Below are 19,981 nucleotides of genomic sequence, written 5' to 3' on the forward strand. Positions count from 1 at the left end.
TTAGAAGTTTCGTGATCCCCGTCCTTATTTCTCCAACGTATCATTCAGAATTTTAATTTGGAGTGAGAAGCAATTAATATCAAATATTATAAATTAAAAACAAATAAAATTAACTAAATATAATTATAAATTAATTAAGTTGTTTACTTCTTGACTGATCACCTCTTGATTCGGTATACTTTTTCAAGTGGAATACAATTTAAATCCAAATGACTGTCCGCTGTTTTGATAGATTTTCAAATTCAAATTTAAATCCAAATGACTGTCCGCTGTTTTGATAGATTTTCAAATTCAAATGTTATCATATTTCATATATAAAATATAAAAAAATAATTTATAAAATCAATGACTAAGTTAATAATTATGTATTTATAAATTTTTATATTATTATTTCATATATTTTTAATATAAATTCTATATTTTAATATATATTTTATAAAAATAATTAATTATTTTATTTATATATGATATAATTATATAAAATAATATATAATTTTAAATTACATCATTTTTTTAAATATATAATAAAAATTTATTTGTACACTGTTTTAAACACTCACATCATCTACCTAATTTTTCCTATCTGGAATCCTTGTTCACATCCTTCTCTTCTTTTTAGTCATACTTTTTAAAAAATTAGTGTATATTTTCAAATAATAATATAAATACAAGAGTACATATGAGAACATATATAATTATAAGTATACTAATAAGTAATAATCAAATATAAAAACAAAAAATCCAGATATAATTATAAGAGTGTTCTCATCATTTTAATTAATAAAACTTAAATATTGATATTAAAAACCTTAAACTTGCATTACATAAAATTTATTCAAATTTGTTAACAACAAGGAAGCCCTAATCTTAAAAGAAGAAGCTAAGTAACCTCCCCTTTTAAATTAGCTGATTATTATTAACCAAGCACGAAATATAAAGTACAGATAAAGAGAACACTCAGTTATTTAATTATTAATATTCATTTTTAGTGAAGGTGTTCCCAGACGTTGATGATACGATCTTCATGACCTGATCTTCATTTTATTCCATTCTTCTTCCACCACAACCACGCTCCCTTTGACAGTTGAAATAAACTGCGGCAACAGGAGCCAAGCTATTATTGCAAGCAAAATCTCTGGTATTGAAATTGTGACGCCATTCAGGGGGAAAAACAGTGTCTCTTCCCAGTTGCTTGAATAATACAACTATAAATCGGTGAATCCCTGCATTTGGTTGTGGGCTTTCATAAAACATAACCTCTTTCCCTACATCATGAAAACAAAATTAGTTACACACAACTATAAGAATGAAACTAATATAATCTAACACTTACTTATTGCCAAGATCTCTAGTAAGCTATATTTGGTTTATGTCTCATGAAAACAAAGATAAGAAGATAGAAAGATAAAAGATGTTGGTTGTGGGCAAAATTACACAAATCTCCAATATATACCCACACTTTATTCATTTAAACAATTCTCATTTTATGTTATGACTACTATAACTGAGTGCATTGCAAAAACACAATTTTGTATTTCTTTCTTCATTACCTCCTGTGGGTTTCTATTATCCTGACATAAAACCAAATATAAGGTCAAGGGTTTAAAACACATATATATAGAAACAATGAATATAAAAATACTATTTAACATGATTATATAGAGATTATAAAAGTACTCTTTCTCAAAGACAAAAATTTTTCTAATAAATACAAGATCAAATGAAGACAAGACATTAAAATAGAAATTTTCCATTTTTGCTACTTCATGGTATTCATAGTATTTGTGTTTTTAAAGATAATTTCCAAAAAGTATATATTCTGCATATTTAAAACATCCATAAATAATAAAAGTCTGTAAAATTTGTGTTTATACTTTATACAACCCATCACTATTCTTTATACAACCCATCACTACATGAGAACGCAGAAATAGAGTGTCCGTACTTACCGAAGGTGGTGTTTGTGGTAGCCGGAATATCTGTCACCATCCTAAGTGTCCGTACCAAGAGAGCAATGATAAAACATTAGTATATATGTTTGTCGAGAAAATTTAGCAAATGTGGTCAATCTTATAATGGGCCTTCAAAAGCTAAAAATATTTAGTTATTTAATAAAGAATTTAACAAATATCAAAAATATAAAATGAATTAATTAATTCACATAAAATATTATTATTAATAAGTAAAAAAGTTTTTCATCTTTAAACAGTACACTACAGTGTTTAGAAAACTGTTGCCTCTCAAATGAGATGCTCAGATAACAACTCTTTTGACTATTTAAAATTAGAAAAAGAAATTAAGATATATTTACATAAAACTTTATTAATACAAATCATATATATATATATATACTCTGATAAAGAAAATCTTTATAAATCCCTTAAAGATGAACTTATTTTGATTTTAAGAGGAAAACAGCAGAGAATTGCTTTTGTAGAGAAGAGTGTGTATTATTTAGAAAACAAATATATTTTTTTCTAAACTTAAATGATATTGCGAGTTTAACTTACCAAATGTAATTTAATTTTTGCACGTAGGCTACATGAACCTATATGCGCTGTATGCGAATAGAAAATAATTTTAAAAAAATAAATGGTTAATTTATTTATTATGCATTTATTAAAATAAAAAAAAATTAAACTAAATACTTTAATAAATGCAACGAAGTTGTAAGAATGTACCATATTCTAGAACTGTGAGAGTTTGAAGGTTAGGGTTCGAAGGGTTAATAAAGAGAGAAAAGTGATTCTGGAAGAAAAAATTGCAGAATCCATGGAAGAGAGAGATCAGGTCATGAGAGCATAATCCTGGAGATGATCTTCAAGCTTTTGTGATGGCGAGTTGTTGTTGCCATGAATAGTAATTTTTTTCAGATCAGAACTGGGAAACATTTGGTGAGGTTTTAGGGTTTTGGATTTGGGAGGAATTAGTGAAGATAATCGCTTGATTATCTGAGGCATCCATGCATCAGATCTGTGCTAAGGATGCCATGTGAGAGAAACTTAGGGTTTCAAAGAGGGATGAACACGGAAAATTGCAACTGTGTGTGTTTTCCAAGGTTGAGTAAAAGTAAACCTCTATTTCAGTGAGCAGTGAGTGAGTGAGTGAGTGGCATAATGGACCATTCCTAAGCCCAATAACAGCCCAACAACTCTAATAACGCTTCTTTCAAGATCAAGATAAAAAAGAAGAACAATTTCTAGGTCCATTGTCCCAATTTCTGTTTAATATATAATTATTCGCGTGCATATAACGGCTTGTGTTTAACAAAGATAATTTACGTATAATATAAACTTATACCGAAGTTTTATGGCGTAAAATATAGAACTCACACATGTATTTGTTCATTCTTGCCTTTCATTTAAGGTAGTTAAAAAATTAAGAGTAACAATTTTAAAAAGAGCCAGAGAACTCACCAGTGCAAGTATTCCCTCAAGAAAGGGTTACTAGGGCTAGGTGCATCAGCATCCACCATAACCTAATAATATCCAAAGTACATATAAGTCGGTTTCATATAGCATGCAACCTACCCTAATTAGCGTTATAGACCAATTATACTATATTTAATACAATTCAATCTCTTGTTTTATAGTTTGAGTTTCATTGATTTAAAAGAAATTTTTCAAGTTTTGAGAACTAAAAAATAACTTCAATTGATAAAATAAATAACTGAATAAAAATCTATTTCAAATTTACAAACTGTTATGCAAGTGATACAGTATAAATAATTTAATTCAGATCCCATCCGTGTAAATTGTTAGAAGTGAGATACAATTCAAATCCAAATGACGGTATGTGATTTTGATGGATTTTCAATTTAGATCAAAATGATTTGGAATCAAACATCCCCTAGAATATTCTTAAAAACCATGAATGAATATACTAATTACCAGTGTGTAGAAGGTCCTGAGGTCTTCACCACCAATAGTAATCCTAGGGCGGTTAACAACATGAGAGGGCCTCAGTTCACAGCCATTGTTAATCTCTCTGTTGTTAATGAGAACCTTAAGAGAAACTGAGCTAGTAAAAGGGTTCAGAACATCCCCAATTATACCACCAACAAGAAGAGGGTCCCCGTAATCCCTTGATGATGCCATTCTTGTGTTTTGATTTTGTTTCTTATTTGCAATGACGCTAATTATTAATGTAAACAAAAATATGAGTAAGTAGCTTCTATACCTTTCTTTGGTAGTTCTATGCAATTGTGAATGCATATATGCCTCTATATATAGATGTTTCTCCCTTGGCACGCATCTACTTTTTATTTGCTTCTGTCCCTTAAAATAAAGCTACAACTTCACCTTTAGTGTTGTTGCCATTAACATGGATTCTTTGGTAATAGTAAGACTATCTATTTGAGATTTAGCATTATAATTAGCTTTTAGTTTGTTGTTAGATGTTTTTAAAGATTTAGCTTTATTCGTATTAGCTTTCGGAGCATTGTTTCATATTGGAATAAGAATTTTCGATGTACTATATACTACTGTTTACTTTTCTCCACATCAATTAGGTACTCGATAACAACGATTTGAAAACCGAATCGGTTATTTATCGAACCTATAGTATTAGAAGTGATTTGGTTCAAAGATTCAACTAATAAGATATAATAAAATAATATATCTATACCAATATATAATGGGGATATAGGAGTTTGGTATCCAATTCTTTCTTCCCATTTTACCCTCTTCTTTTTTTTTCAAGAAAATGTTTTACCCACTTCACTTTTAATATAAAAAAAACTGTTACTACGTATTTAATTTTTTTATTTTTTTTTAAATTATTTTTACCTATGACAAAATTTAAAACTAATTCATTTTATTTCAAATAATAACATAATTTGTTGATATCTATCTATACCAATATATAATGGGGATATAGGAGTTTGGTATCCAATTCTTTCTTCCCATTTTACCCTCTTTCTTCTTTTTTTTCAAGAAAATGTTTTACCCACTTCACTTTTAATATAAAAAAACTGTTACTACGTATTTAATTTTTTATTTTTTTTTAAATTATTTTTACCTATGACAAAATTTAAAACTAATTCATTTTATTTCAAATAATAACATAATTTGTTGATATTCTATAACAAAATTAATTAAATTACAATACACGGTTTAAATACTTCTGATGTCTATTGTTTATCTTAAAAAAAATTACATATAAACGTGTACTCTTAATTAAATCTATACCAATTTATTAAATTATAATACACGGTTTATATATTTTTCTGATGTCTATTGTTTATATTTAAAAAAAATTACATATAGAAGAGTACTCCTTAATCAAATCTATACCAATATATAATGGATTATACCAATATATAATGGGATAGAAAAATTTAGTATCCAATTTTTTCTCTCTATTTTACCCCTATTTTTTTAAGTTTGTTAAACACTGAATTCAATATAACAAACTGTTACTACGTCCTCTATTTTTTTTTATCAAAAAAATAATTTATCAAACTAATTCACTTTCAACCCCACCACATGTTTTAAAACTGATTTACTTCCAATAAAAAACTGCTACCACTACGTACTCAATTTAAAAACTGACCCACTTTCAATAAAAAACTGATCCACCTTCAGTCGTACTTAACTCCCAACAAAATTAAATTACTCTTTCACTTTCAATTTTGGTCTCGCAAACGTTTTTCTTCTCTGCATCTTGCTATCACGAAATCAACAATCACGTCAACGTCGACCACTTGGACAGAATCTGCTAGGCGAAGAAGACAGAAAATGACCGAAGAACAAAGATAGCAACACCTGACTAGAAGACGTGCAACTTATTCGGAGATGATTCGACAAGAAAACAAGTTGTCATATTAATTGATACAACTTCAATTCCAACTCCAATGCCAAACACAAGTGGAGGTACCACAAACATAAAAGTAGCCCGATTGACTACAATTAAAACAGGCAAATAAAAATCTATAACAATATATAATGTCGATACGAATTAACCTCTTTTTTAATTCTTTATTCCAATAATTTATTCGTTTATTAATTTTATCCGTTTTCAATTTTTCTTATTTCTCTTTCCAATTCTGAATGTGCTTCTCTGCATGTAACAATTATTTGGATAAGTTTTTGTGATTTTCTGAACTAGATAGTAACTATGCTAAATGTTGATTTTAGACGCCATGTATGAAAGGAGAAAAAAAATAATTAGGAGTGATAAATAATTTTTTTTATCGATCTTATCATTTTATTTTGGGTATATTCTTTATGTGAGTACTTTATACCAATAGTTAATCTCATTATTCAATTTTTAGTGCTTCTCCTCTCACCATTAGGTGCACTTTTCTGTATTATTACTGTTGCCATCATTCTCCTTCCTTAAATATCGTGATTGTATCGCCTCCATCTTTTCCTCGCTTCCATTCACTACAATTGCAAATTTTATACCGTTTTACTATAGTTATTAATTTCACGCATAACTTTCACCTTCATTTTCCTTTCTCTTCATTTTACTTACCAAACTGTATTAATTCTTATATATTTTTAATCTATCTTTCACATCTAAAGTTTTCTTTCATCAATTTAATTTTAAAAAAATTATTTTTTTATCTGATATTTGTTTTTTAATTTTTTTTATATGCATATACCTATCAATAATGAACCGAAGAACTCTTATAAATTATTTTGTTAATTTTTTTTATTTTTTTAAACGATTTTGTACAAGATAAAATTATTTTTTAAATTTTTTAAAGTATTAATTATGTAGAATATTTTTTTAAATTTTAAGTGCATCAATATTTACCTTTTAAATCTCATTTTTTTAAACTGTTTTGTATTTAATGATGTTATTTTTTTAATTTTCTAAATTATTGATTATATAAAGTATTGTAATTAAAATTTGAGTACATAAATATTTATTTTTAAATTAAATTAAATCAATTATACAACAAAAAATTTACTAATTTTTTATTCCACAATATTATTTGTTTGGCATATAGTCCTGATTATTTGATGAGTTTAATTTTGATGGTGATTAGATGTACGTGTAAAACTATTTTACACTAATAGAATATCAAAATTAAATTCTTATTTGATTGACATAAAAAGACGCAAAAAAAATTGTAACTACCAATGATTTGTTAAAATATTGATATGTTTATTTCCTAAACTATTAACGATGTAGAGTTCTGACATTTAAGTATATGCAAATTTGTTTATAATTCAATTAAAATAAATAATTTATATTTCAAAAAAATTAATTAATTAAATATTATTTGTTTGGTATATAGTATTGATTATTTGATTGGCATATAAAAGATGGAAAAGAAAATGTATGTATCAATAGTAAAGTGAAAAAACTCTCAAGGATATTTTGCTAATTATTTTTTAAATTTTTAATCAGTTCTATGTCGGTTAATATTTTTTTTTATTAAATATTAGATTGACATATAACATTAAAGATATGGTAGGATAATAATATCTATGAGTTAGTTTTTTTAAATAACCTGATAACACAATAAATATCTAAATTTTCTGTTAAAAATAGTTTCAACCTTTACAATATTATACAGGCTAATTTAGATAGCCAAAATAAACTAAAATAAATAACAACAAGAAGATATAGAATTTCACTTTTTGTTATATAATACAAAAATAATATAATAATACAATAAACTGTAATAAAAATAAAGTAAAATAAGTAACAATAAGAAGATATAGAATTTTATTTTTTGTTCTGTAGTACAAAGATAATATAATAATCTAATAAATTGTAATATTCTGGTACAAAAGAACATAAAATTTAATCAAAAATACTATTTGTACACCAAAATCAGCCACCAATGTATTTGTGTATAATAAATACATGTGTAGTTTAATTTATTTTCAATGTGTATTTGTATTCTAGCATGTATTTTATACGGGTGGCGGACTTTGGTGTACACATAGCAAAACTCAAATTTAATATTATTCTTTTCAGTAGCTTTTTATCTTTTTATTTTAATTTTATTAAAAATACTAATATAATTTACTTTTAACTTTTAACTTTTAAGATAAATGTAAGGATGTGACATTTTATGTATTAGATAATGTAAAAAATTTATTATAGAAGAAGTTAAGAATATAAGAGAGAGAAAGAAAGAATTTTTTAACCTATTAAATATGAGTTATATCAAGTGATGATTAAGAATAAAACAAACATACAACTTATATAATAGTAGTCAAATGTAAGAAGTAATGACAGTCTTTTATTCTAAGGGTCTATATTAAATTGCAACTTAATTTTATAATTATTAGTTAAAAACTTACAATAATATACTATTTTTGTTATATTAGTTAAAATAATGTATTTAATATTATTTTTAAGGATTACTGACATCAAATTTTGATAATTTGAGCAAAAATTTTGAATGTTTTATTTGGTATATTTTTTTAATAGAATAATAAGACAACTTAAAATTCACATCAAGAAAAAACTACTGTTTTCATACATTTAGATATTCAGAAGACACAAAAACCAATTCTTTAACAACACTTCAACGACTCATAAAAGTTAACATAATAAATGATTATAGATCAAAGTGATAGACAAGATTGAAAGTTGCGATAATAGTACTTTGTGATAATTAATTACGATTGGATAAAGAGAAGGTGTGAGGAGAAGAAGAAAATGAGAAAAGAGAATAAGGCAATAATAGTGTACGATAGAAGTAATAGTAAGAGAAAATAATAGTGTGTGATACAATAAGAAGATATAATAAAAGTATACATTAATAATTTAAAAAAAATTTAAATTAAAGATAATTTAATAAATTGAATATAAAATTTAAAAAATAAAATATTTTTTATCTATTAAAATTATGAATATAAAATTAAAAAATAAAATAACTTATAAAATTTTTATATTTATTTTTAAATAAATTTTTTATTTTTAAATTATTTTATCAAATCTATAATTAATTGAATTAATTGAATTTGTCCCTACTATATTAAGGAATCAATTTAATTGAATAATCTTGAAGCGTTTATATAGTTATTTTTATAATCAATAAATCTGACAGTTTTTCAAGACTCAAAAAATTATTAATAAGGATATATATGATGAATTACGAAGATTTTTGTCAGGTACACAATTTTTATATTCTCCTATTTTGTTTATTAATTATTCTTATAGTTTGATATTTAAAAATAAAAAAAATAAACATTCTCATTTCTTCTTTTTTTTTCATTACTTATAAGAAAATGAAGACCTCTTCAGATTCATATTTTGGCCTACCACTTAAAAAATATGAAGACAAATATAAATATCTGAGACATTTAAGTAAAAATTAACTTTTGTAAATAACTAATATGTATTTTGATTTATATATAATTTTTTTGAATCAGGATAATATTATTATAATTATTTTTTGAACTATATATATATATATACTTCTTTATTGTATATTTTTATAATTTAACATTTTAAAATTTTTTTATAATAGTTTTAATTTTAACAAAATATTATATAAATAAAGTCATGCCAATATTAAAATAATAAAAAATATTTATTTAATAAATTTAAAAAATAAATAATATATTAGCAAAAAATAAATTTAATTTTTTTAAAAAATAATAGAAAAGCGGCTGAACAGGCATATCGTGCCTGTTGAGCCGCTAGTTTATTTATAAAAGATATAATTTTTAAAAATTTAAACTATCAGTTCGATCAGTTTTTAAAATCATGTCGTACTTAATAGAGAAATAGAAAGAGATTATTAGAATTTATTATTTTGGCTCTTATTTAATTATTAATTTAATTTAATAATCTAATAATGTATTTTATTTTATACTTTTAAATATTAATAACTAACTAATAACAAAAACAATAAATTCAAATAGTCTTTTATTATTCCTCTACTTAATATTTATATTTCTTTTACTTAATATTATCCTTATATTTTTTATGTATCAAATAGTTTTCCTTCCTTATTTAATATATTTTTTGGTGTTAATATATTATTTATTTTTTAAATTTATTAAATAAATATTTTTTATTATTTTAATATTGGCATGACTTTATTTATATAATATTTTGTTAAAATTAAAACTATTATAAAAAAATTTTAAAATGTTAAATTATAAAAATATACAATAAAGAAGTATATATATATATATATATATATATATATATAGTTTAAAAAATAATTATAATAATAAAAATATAATAGAAGCATAGAACAAATTATTTATATTATAATAAAGAAATCTAGATCAATTCTAAAATATTTAAAGTTATCGATATTTTATTTCTTGCAATCAAAATTAACTAATATAATATTATGATAACTAATTCTTCTCTTATGAGTTTAATATCCTCCAGCATGCCTCTGGAGCGGCAATCCATCTTGCATCAATAAACTGTTGCACCTCATCATAATGAGATCTTTTGTGAACCTCCATTGCCACACGGTCTGGTCCCTTATAGCAATACTTACTATATAAATATTAAGTAGAGGAATAAAGAAGCGCTTGTAGGGAGGCAACCTAACCATAAGTATCCTTTAGTTTTTTTTTTCAGTTTGATTTTCATGCATTTTTATTTTTAATTATAGTTTTCCTTGGATTAATTTTAATTGTGATCGTGTAAAGTGCTTAGAACAGGGACAGGAGGACTCAGGAGGAAGAACAGAACCCCAGAGATCGCTCAATTCGAAGTGTTCTGGCACTAAATGCATTTTCTGCTGAGAGGATTGGAACTAACGGTTGTTAAACTTATTCTTATTAAAACCGCTTTGAAAGTTGTTGTTGAAATTTGGCTGAGGCTTCTGGGGTTGCTTTTTCCACGTAAAATTTAGGTGATTCCTCCATCCTTGATTAAATGTGTTAGAATAAGGATCATTATTGGGATTTCTAGAGGAATTTCTTACATAGTTGACCTGTTCAGGAGTGAGTTAAGCATACTCATAAATCTCCCCTTGGTTAAAACCACCACTCATGTCATAAGATGCATCTTGAGTATTAACAACTGAGACTTGCATTCCACCCAAGTATTGTGTAAGAGCATCCGAGCACACGCCGAAGTCACTATGCTCTCAGAAGCTCCAAAAGAAGACCAAGGACAGGCAATTCTTGCAATTCTTGGAAATCTTCAAAAAGTTGCAAATTAATATTCCTTTTGCGGAGGTACTGGAGCATATGCCTCTCTATGTTGAGTTCATGAAGGGCTTACTCTCTGAAAAGAAGATCCTAAAAGGAGATGAAACAGTAGTCCTGATTGAGGAATGCAGTGCATTAATTCAGAGCAAGTTGCCAAGGAAGATGCCAGATCCAGGAAGCTTTCAGATTTCATGCACTATTGGGAGCATCAACTTTAACAAGGCCTTTTGTGATCTTGGTGCAGGCATCAATTTAATGCCCTTGTCTGTAATGAAGAAGCTCGGAATTCAAGAGGCACAACCAACAAGTATAGCACTACAAATGGTAGAGAAGTATCTGAAACAAGCACATGGAATAGTAGAAAATGTCTTGGTCAAGGTTGGAGAATTTTTTCTCCCTGCAGATTTTGTGATCCTTGACATAGGAGAGGATGCAAACGATTCTCTGATCCTTGGAAGACCATTCCTAGCCACCGAGAGAGCTTTGATTGATGTGGAAAAAGGGGAGCTGGTTTTGAGGATGCGTGAGGATTACTTGGTATTCAAGGTTTTTGGACCTTTACACCACTCTGATGAAGGAGGCACTTGCACGAAGGGTGAGCTCACTACCTCAAGTCTACAAGGACCCTTGACTGATGCAAAGCAGAGTTTACTGTTCAAGCCTCTCTTGGTGGGAACCAATAAAATTTCTCCTGACATCAAACCTAAGTTTGGTGTTGGGAGTGCATCATCCACCAAGGAGGGAGTTCCTAAGAAGAAGGTGCCTAGAGGTTGGAGGATCAAGAAGATTTCCAGTGAGGATTTTTCACCCGGAATAAAGGTGATATTCATTAAGAGCCCCATCCTGCCTCATACAGTGAATAGAATCCTATCTCTTGAGCACATTGAGCTAATTCATAATAGAATAGGAAAGAAGTTCACAGTGAGGGATGAAGCTAAGCCCCTATGATCACCCCCTCCCTAGTGGAGTTGACCGTCGAGCTAGTGACAGTAAAGAAACACTTGTTGGGAGGCAACCCAAGCATAAGTATCCTTTAGTTTTTCTTTCAATTTGATTTACATGCATTTTTATTTTTAATTATAGTTTTTCTTGGATTAATTTTAATTGTGATCATGCAAAGTGCTTAGAACAGGGACATGAGGACTCAGGAGGAAGAACAGAACACCCCGGAGTGCATTCAATTCGAAGTGTTCTGGCACTAAACGCCAGGTGGGCATTCAACGTCAGACAAGGTAGCAAGGGGGCTGGCGTTAAACGCCAGGAGGGCGTTTAACGCCCAAGATGGACAAACAGAAGCTGGCATTAAATGCCAGGTGGGCGTTTAACACCCACAAGGGGCTAAGTTTTCAATGCCAACCGTGGCTCATAGGGCGCTAAACGGCAGCTAGGCGTTTAGCGCCAAGTGACTCGTTCAAAAAAAAAAAAGAAAAAAAAGAAAAAAAGGTCCAATACTGGCGCTAAACGCCGAGGGTGACATTTAGTGCCAGGAACGCCAGTTTTAAATTTTCGAAGGAGAGCTCCAAGTGACCAACGGTTACTACCCTTCTCCCCTTCCACTTTGACCATTCAAACACACTCTCTCACCCCCTATCCCCTTTCCGATCCACATTCATCTCCCCATTTACCACCAACCTTCACATCACCTCCCACATCACCTAATCAATCCTCGTCAATCCCATCCATCTCTCTTCCCCATTAACCACATTCAATTCTATTTAACACCCCACCCTCCCCACAATAACTGTCCCCCCTCTACTCCCATCTATAAATACCCCACTTCCTTTTCACTTTCACCACACCATCACCTACTCCTTCTACATTTTCTTCTTACTTCCTATTCCCATATTCTTCTTTTCCTTTCCATTCCTCCCCTTCCTTGAACCCTCATAGCCGAAACCCCCCAACCCTCCTTCCATACATTTTCTTTTTATTCATTTTATTTTCACTATACCTCACCTCTTTTACTTCTTTTCACTAGTATTTCTATTTTTTTTTGCTCGGGGATGAGCAAAACTTTAAGTTTGGTGTTGGGTGCTCTATTTTTCTTCATTTTCACCATCCATATGGCACCAAAAATCGGAGAATCCTCTTCAAGGAAGAGAAAAGAGAAGGCTCCTGTATCCGGTTCTTATGACTTTACCCGGTTCTTCTCTAAGACCCATGAGGATCACTTTCACGATGTGGTGAACAAAAAAAAAGTGATCCCCAAAGTCCGCTTTGATCTTCAGCCGGAGGAGTATCCAGAGATTCGGGAATAGATTCTAAGACGAGGTTGGGAAGTTTTGGACAAATCCGTGATTATTGTGGGAGTGCTGATGGTTAGGGAGTTTTACGCCAATGCTTGTGTGATTTACAAGCATGTACGAGGTGTGAACCCAGAACCGAAGAACTGGCGCACCATGGTCCAAGGAGCGATTATAGAGTTCAGTCCTGAGAGTGTGAGGGAAGCACTACAGCTACCACCATCCAGAGAAGACACTCATTCTTACACTCAGAGGGTCAACACTGACCAAAGACTGGACCAGATCCTCACAGACATATGCCTCCCCAGAGCACAGTGGAGGAGGGATGCCAGAGGTCAGCTATACCAGCTGGGTAGGCATGACCTGAAGTCGGTTGCTAGAGGATGGTTGGAGTTCATTCAGTACTCCATCATCCCCACAAGCAACTGGTCAAAGATTACTGTTGACTGAGCTGTGATGATACACTGCATCATGCTCGGTGATGAGGTAGAGGTGCATCAGGTGATCCCTTAGGAGTTTCACTGGATAGCGACGAAAGCCTCCACCTTTGCTAGATTGGCCTTCCCTCACCTCATCTTTCGCTTGTGTGAGGCAGCTCGATTTCGCATTGATGGAGATACCTCTATTGAGGTCGATAGACCTATCACTAGGAGGGGTATGGAGTATGATCGAGAGCTTGGACATGTACCACCACAGGAGCCAATTCCATCTCCTCAGTAGGAGCTTTCAGAGATGCCTCAGGGATTCTATTTTTCTCCCCGTGACTATTGGGACCAGTTGACCACATGGGGAGTTGACATATTCTGTGGATCAGCTGAGGCAGAGGCGCGACTTAGATGAGCTAAAGCACCAGAGAGAATTCCCGGGAGGGAGCAGCAGCCACTACGACTGAGGTGGTTGAGTTTCTTTATCTTCTTCTTTTCTTGATTTATTTTCTGTTTTCTAGTATTTTATCTTATTTTCTATTTTCTGTTTGAAAACCTTTGCATGAGTAGTAGTAGTATTTTATTGCTTTTTAGTTTAGTTATTTATTTTGCTATTTTATCTTTATTTTGAAAAAAATTGTCTCATGTATTGCAGACTGAGTTTGAAAAATCAATAGAAAAAGAAAAGAAGTAGTAAAATGCATGAGACTTAAGTTATATATTATGAGTTATTCTGATTACTTTGATGTGGTGGCATTATCTATAATTCTGAATGTATGAACTGAATAGTGCATATTTCTTCTTGAAGTTAAGAATATTGGTTCTTGAAGAACAGGAACTTAGAGAAGTATTATGGATCTCTAAAGTAAGTAATAAATTGGTCCTTGAAGCAAAACAAACAGCAAAAAAATAAAAATAAAAATAAAGAGCAAGGTCCAAGGCTCTGAGCATCAATGGTTAGGAAGGTCTAAAATGATTAAAAGCTCAAATAATTTGTTTTCCTAACTATATGCTTGTGGTGTGAATGTGTCAAGTAATCCTTGAGACAGAGCACTAAGAGTCAAGACCAAGTGTAATTACAGAGTATGCCAAAGACTCTGAGCACAACTGTCTGGGAGAAATAAAAAAAATAGAACTCAAAAGAGTTCCCCAGTTAAGTGTTTGTGGTATTGTTGTATCAAGTTAAGCTTGAAGATAAAACACTTAGAGTCACGGCTAGGCTCAAGGTGCAAAGCACCAAAGGAAAAGAAAAGAAAAAGTTGTGTTCAAGGATTAATCAGAGCTTCAAGAAAAAGAGAGTCCATAATATCATCCGAGTTCTAGTTCTGAAGGATATCAATATTTCTGAACTTCAAAGGATAGTGAGATGCGAAACCTATTCAGAATTACAGTGTCATTAGCCCCACTCAGTGATTAGACAAGAGCTTAAATGAACACTCAAGTCTTAGGCATTTTCTCTTCTCAGTCCTATATTATTTTAGTTGCTTGAGGACAAGCAACAATTCAAGTTTGGTGTTGTGATATGTGAATATCTTATACCCATTTTACGCTTATTTTCTAGTTAAATTTAGTTAGAAGTTAGTAAGTGGTGTGGGAAATCGTGATCGTTCATTCCTTGGTAACGGCACTGAAAACTTAATACGCACGTTCATAATCTTAGTTCTTTGTCACAACTTCGCACAACTAACCAGCAAGTGCACTGGGTCGTCCAAGTAATAAACCTTATGTGAGTAAGGGTCGATCCCACGGAGATTGTCGGCTTGAAGCAAGCTATGGTCACCTTGTAAATCTCAGTCAGGCGGATTCAAATGGTTATGGTGAATTGATAATTAAAATATAATTAAAATAAAATAAAGATAGAGGTACTTATGTAATTCATTGGTGAGAATTTCAGATAAGCGTATGGAGATGCTTAATTCCTTCTGAATCTCTGCTTTCCTACTGCTTCCTTCCAATCATTCATACTCCTTTCCATGGCAAGCTTATGTTGGGTTTCACCGTTGTTAATGGCTACATCCCTTCCTCTCAGTGAAAATGGTCCAAAATGCGCTGTCACCGCACGGCTAATCATCTGTCGGTTCTCGATCATACTGGAATAGGATTCAGTAATCCTTTTGCGTCTGTCACTACGCCCAGCACTCGCGAGTTTGAAGCTCATCACAGCCATCCCTTCCCAGATCCTACTCGGAATACCACAGACAAGGTTTAGACTTTCCGGATCTCAAGAATGGCCGCCAATAATTCTAGCCTATACCACGAAGACTCTGATCTCATGGAATGGAAGGCTCGGTTATCAGGCGAGGGAACCATGCGTCATGAATCAAGAGGCTAAGAGATACACACTCAAGCTTTTGCAAGTAGAACAAAGGTGGTTGTCAGGCACGCGTTCATAGGTGAGAATGATGATGAGTGTCACGGATCATCACATTCATCAGGTTGAAGAACGAGTATATGTCTTAGAGAAGAAATAGGCTTGAATTGAATAGAAAAATAATAGTACTTTTCATTAATTCATGAGGAACAGCAGAGCTCCACACCTTAATCTATGGTGTGTAGAAACTCTACCGTTGAAAATACATACAAACAAGGTTCAGGCATGGCCGAGAGGCCAGCCTCTAAAACGCGATCAAAGGATCAAAAGACAATCCAAAGATGTAAATACAATAGTAAAAAGTCCTATTTATACTAAACTAGTTACTAGGGTTTACAGAAATGAGTAAATGATGTAAAAATCCACTTCCGGGCCCACTTGGTGTGTGCTGGGGCTGAGCATTGAAGATTTCACGTGTAGAGGTCTTCCTTGGAGTTAAACACCAGTTTGTAACCTGTTTCTGGCGTTTAATTCTGCTTTGCAACCTGTTTCTGGCGTTTAACTCCAAAATAGGACAGAGAGCTGGCGTTGAACGCCAGTTTGCGTTGTCTAAACTCGGGAAAAGTATGGACTATTATATATTGCTGGAAAGCCCTGGATGTCTACTTTCTAATGCAATTAAGAGCGCACCATTTGGACTTCTATAACTCCAGAAAATCCACTTTGAGTGCAGGGAGGTCAGAATCCAACAGCATCTGCAGTCCTTCTTCAGCCTCTGAATCTGATTTTTGCTCAAGTCCCTCAATTTCAGCCAGAAAATACCTGAAATCACAGAAAAACACACAAACTCATAGTAAAGTCCAGAAATATGATTTTTATTTAAAAACTAATAAAAATATACTAAAAAATAACTAAATCATACTAAAAACTATGTAAAAATAATGCGAAAAAGCGTATAAATTATCCGGTCATCAGTAAGTTTAATTATGTTTTAGTGTTAAAATCCTCTTTGAATGATACTTTAAGTTTTTCTGGTGTTTTTATTATTTCAAGTGAAATTCGGATCAATTTGACAGTGTTTTGAGCAAAAAGAAGAAGAATTGAAGTTGCCCCATTGGACGCTAAATGCCAAGCTGGCGTTTAGCTTCAGCAACTCAGAATGGATTGGTGTGTTTTTGCCACTTTGGGTGCTAAACACCAAGCTGGCATTTAGCACCAGCAATTCATATCACAATTACACTCTTGGAGCATCTTTAGTTGGATTTAGCTTTTAGTTGTTATCTTATCATTTATTTTTGTAATTTTTATTTACAAATAAAATCTTTTAGGTTTAGGATTTATTATTTTATTTTAATTTTAAATCAAATTAGGTTAGATATAAAAGGAAAAAGATTCACCCTTTGGGGATAATCTCACTTCCGCATGTTTCACTTTTTGGAAACCTTGTTTTCTCTGTAAGTCATGAGCCACTAAACCTCCTTGGTTAAGGTTAGAAGCTCTGTTTATTTCTATGGATTAAGACTATTGCTTTTCTATTTTAAGTAATGTATTGATTCGGTTTCAAGGATTGCTTTCATTCTTCATCTTATGAATTTGGGTAGAAGGATAGTATAACCCTTTTTCTACATGTGTTCTTGTGATTCTCGATAGAGTTATCTCGCTTGAACAATAGCTTGAAAGAAAATTTCTCCTAAATTGCTAATTACTTGAACTAATCTGGATACGTAACATATAATCCGTTTAGCTTTGGGTAATTAGGATTTCTGTAGCCATAAACTAGAATTGCTCTTAACCCTCTAATCTAAATTAAATGACCAAGACATTGACGGTTAATTTGGGTTAGAGGAGACTAAATAGGGTTTAGTCAATTACAATTTACTGTGAAACGAATCTTGCATGATTAAAATAGTTAGTAAGAAAACTTAATCCGGAAGAATAAACAACTCTGAAACCTTAACTGCCTTCCATCATATATTTCACATCAACTTTATTGTTTGCTTTCCAATTCCCTGAATTTATTGTTTAATGTGTTTTACAACCATCAAAACACAACTTTTTGCTTGCTTGACTAAGTGAGTCATTTGACCATTGTTGCTCAGTCCATCAATCCTCGTGGGATCGACCCTCACTCACCTGAGGTATTACCTGATATGATCCGGTGCATTTACCAGTTAGTTTGTGGGTATTCAAAAATCCACATCACATGCCACGCCATAGACACGCCCTTGGCACGCCAGTATTGTCTTGTGTGGGCGTGTGGCTTTTGGCACGCCAGTCACACGCCATAATACACGCCCATGTTGGAGATAATTGGATGCTTCTCTGGAACATTGGTTTGACGTGTCACACCCTTGACATGCTAGGGACACGCCCAGAGGCACACCAGCATTACTTATGAGCGCGTGTGACCGTTGGCATGCTAGCCACATGCCATAGTACACTCCCTGCCTTGGTTGACCCGCTAGGTTCCCTGTCTTATTGGCCCAGTGTGCCATGCCGGGTGGCATGCCCGTGGCATGCCCTGCTTCCTTTCTTTCTTTTCATGCTCCTTGCTGTCCTTTTTCCTGAAATTTCATGCAAATCAAGTACTTAAAGTAGTGTCCTCTTAAATTCACAAAATGTCATTAATATCACAACATTTAATTGAAGACTTGCTTATTTCTAACAAAGACTACATAATAATTAAAGCAAATGATGCCAATCATCATAACACAAAATTTGAATCTTGCTTGTCCTCAAGCAAGCTAGAGTTATATACAATTGTTCTTACTCAAATATGATGCAAAGAAAGCTTGAGATCCAAATAAGGTAATCAAGAAAGAGAGATATAAATTGAGTATCTAATCATGCATGAAATTTATCAATTGTTGACCTTTCAAGTTGAAACTCTTAGAACTTTGAGGATCCTCATTAAAATCATGCCTCAAGAGACCTCTCTATAAGTTGTCACCTTAAAGTAGTAATTGCACTTTCTTTTCTTTTCTTAATATTTTTGCTCTTTGTTTTCTTTTCTTTAAACCGCTTGTTGCTTGACCACAACTGTTAATAATTTGTCTCAAGACGACTCTTTAAAGTAAGCTTTCAATTAGCACTCCCAAACCAGTTGGTTTTAGGGTACTGAGTGTTAAAACACCCCTAAGAATTTACTTTCTCAAGCCTTTCTTCTTGACACAATTTCATCAGGAGCATTTACTAGGATATCAACTCTTTGAGTTTTTATTTCTTTCTTATTCTTTCTAGTTAATTGATGCTCAGAGCTTTGGGCCACATTTCTTTTCTTTTCTTGTGCTACTACTTCTTGGTTATATTGATATTTGAGGATATCTTTAGCATTTTTCTCTATGTCTTGCTCTGTCTTATTGTTTTACTATCAAGTCACAACTTCTCAAACTTCATTCTATGGTCATATACTCAATCTATATTTTTTTTTGGTTATTCTTTCTCTAGACTTAAGCTTCCTTTCTTTTTCTTTAGAACAATCCTTTCTACAACTCTTCTCTTTGAATAAGAACAAGCAATTTTCATTCATTGAATTGAAAAACACACACATGAAGAATTAAAATTCTCATACTGGTCAAAACATAAAGATAACACTAAAAAAACCTAGAGACACACACTTAAAGCAATCATGCATAATAAGCAACAATTTATAGAAAGATTAATAAGACTCCCAGATTATAGTGTTGAAACCACATGAAGGAACTTGACCACCTTGGTTGCTGCTGATCTTTCACTCCTTATCCTCATCATTGTCTTCTTCTTGTGCTAGTTCCTTTCCTTTTGATGAGTTAGCTCTTGTTGATGGATCTCCAATATTTCTTCCTAATATTGTTCCCTCGTGGCCTTATTGGCTTTGTCTTAGTTTCCAGAATCCAAATCTTTCCATTGTGCTTCTTACCTTTTCTT

General features: G+C 31.4%; 1 protein-coding gene across 1 annotated transcript; it reads right to left on the minus strand.

Moving 5' to 3' along the window:
• Positions 1-771: 771 nt before the first annotated feature.
• LOC107648378 (protein FLOWERING LOCUS T-like) lies at positions 772-4,224 on the minus strand. The gene is made up of 4 exons (XM_088491738.1): positions 3,891-4,224; positions 3,417-3,478; positions 1,950-1,990; positions 772-1,265 (listed from the first exon to the last, which is right to left on the minus strand). The coding sequence occupies exons 1-4, from the start codon at positions 4,212-4,214 to the stop codon at positions 1,042-1,044; spliced, it is 651 nt and encodes a 216-aa protein (XP_088347864.1). The 5' UTR covers positions 4,215-4,224; the 3' UTR covers positions 772-1,041.
• Between the last annotated feature and the right edge of the window lie 15,757 nt (positions 4,225-19,981).

This window comes from Arachis ipaensis, chromosome B6 (genome assembly GCF_059453495.1).
Source record: "Arachis ipaensis isolate K30076 ecotype BB chromosome B6, ASM5945349v1, whole genome shotgun sequence".
NCBI lineage: Eukaryota > Viridiplantae > Streptophyta > Magnoliopsida > Fabales > Fabaceae > Arachis > Arachis ipaensis.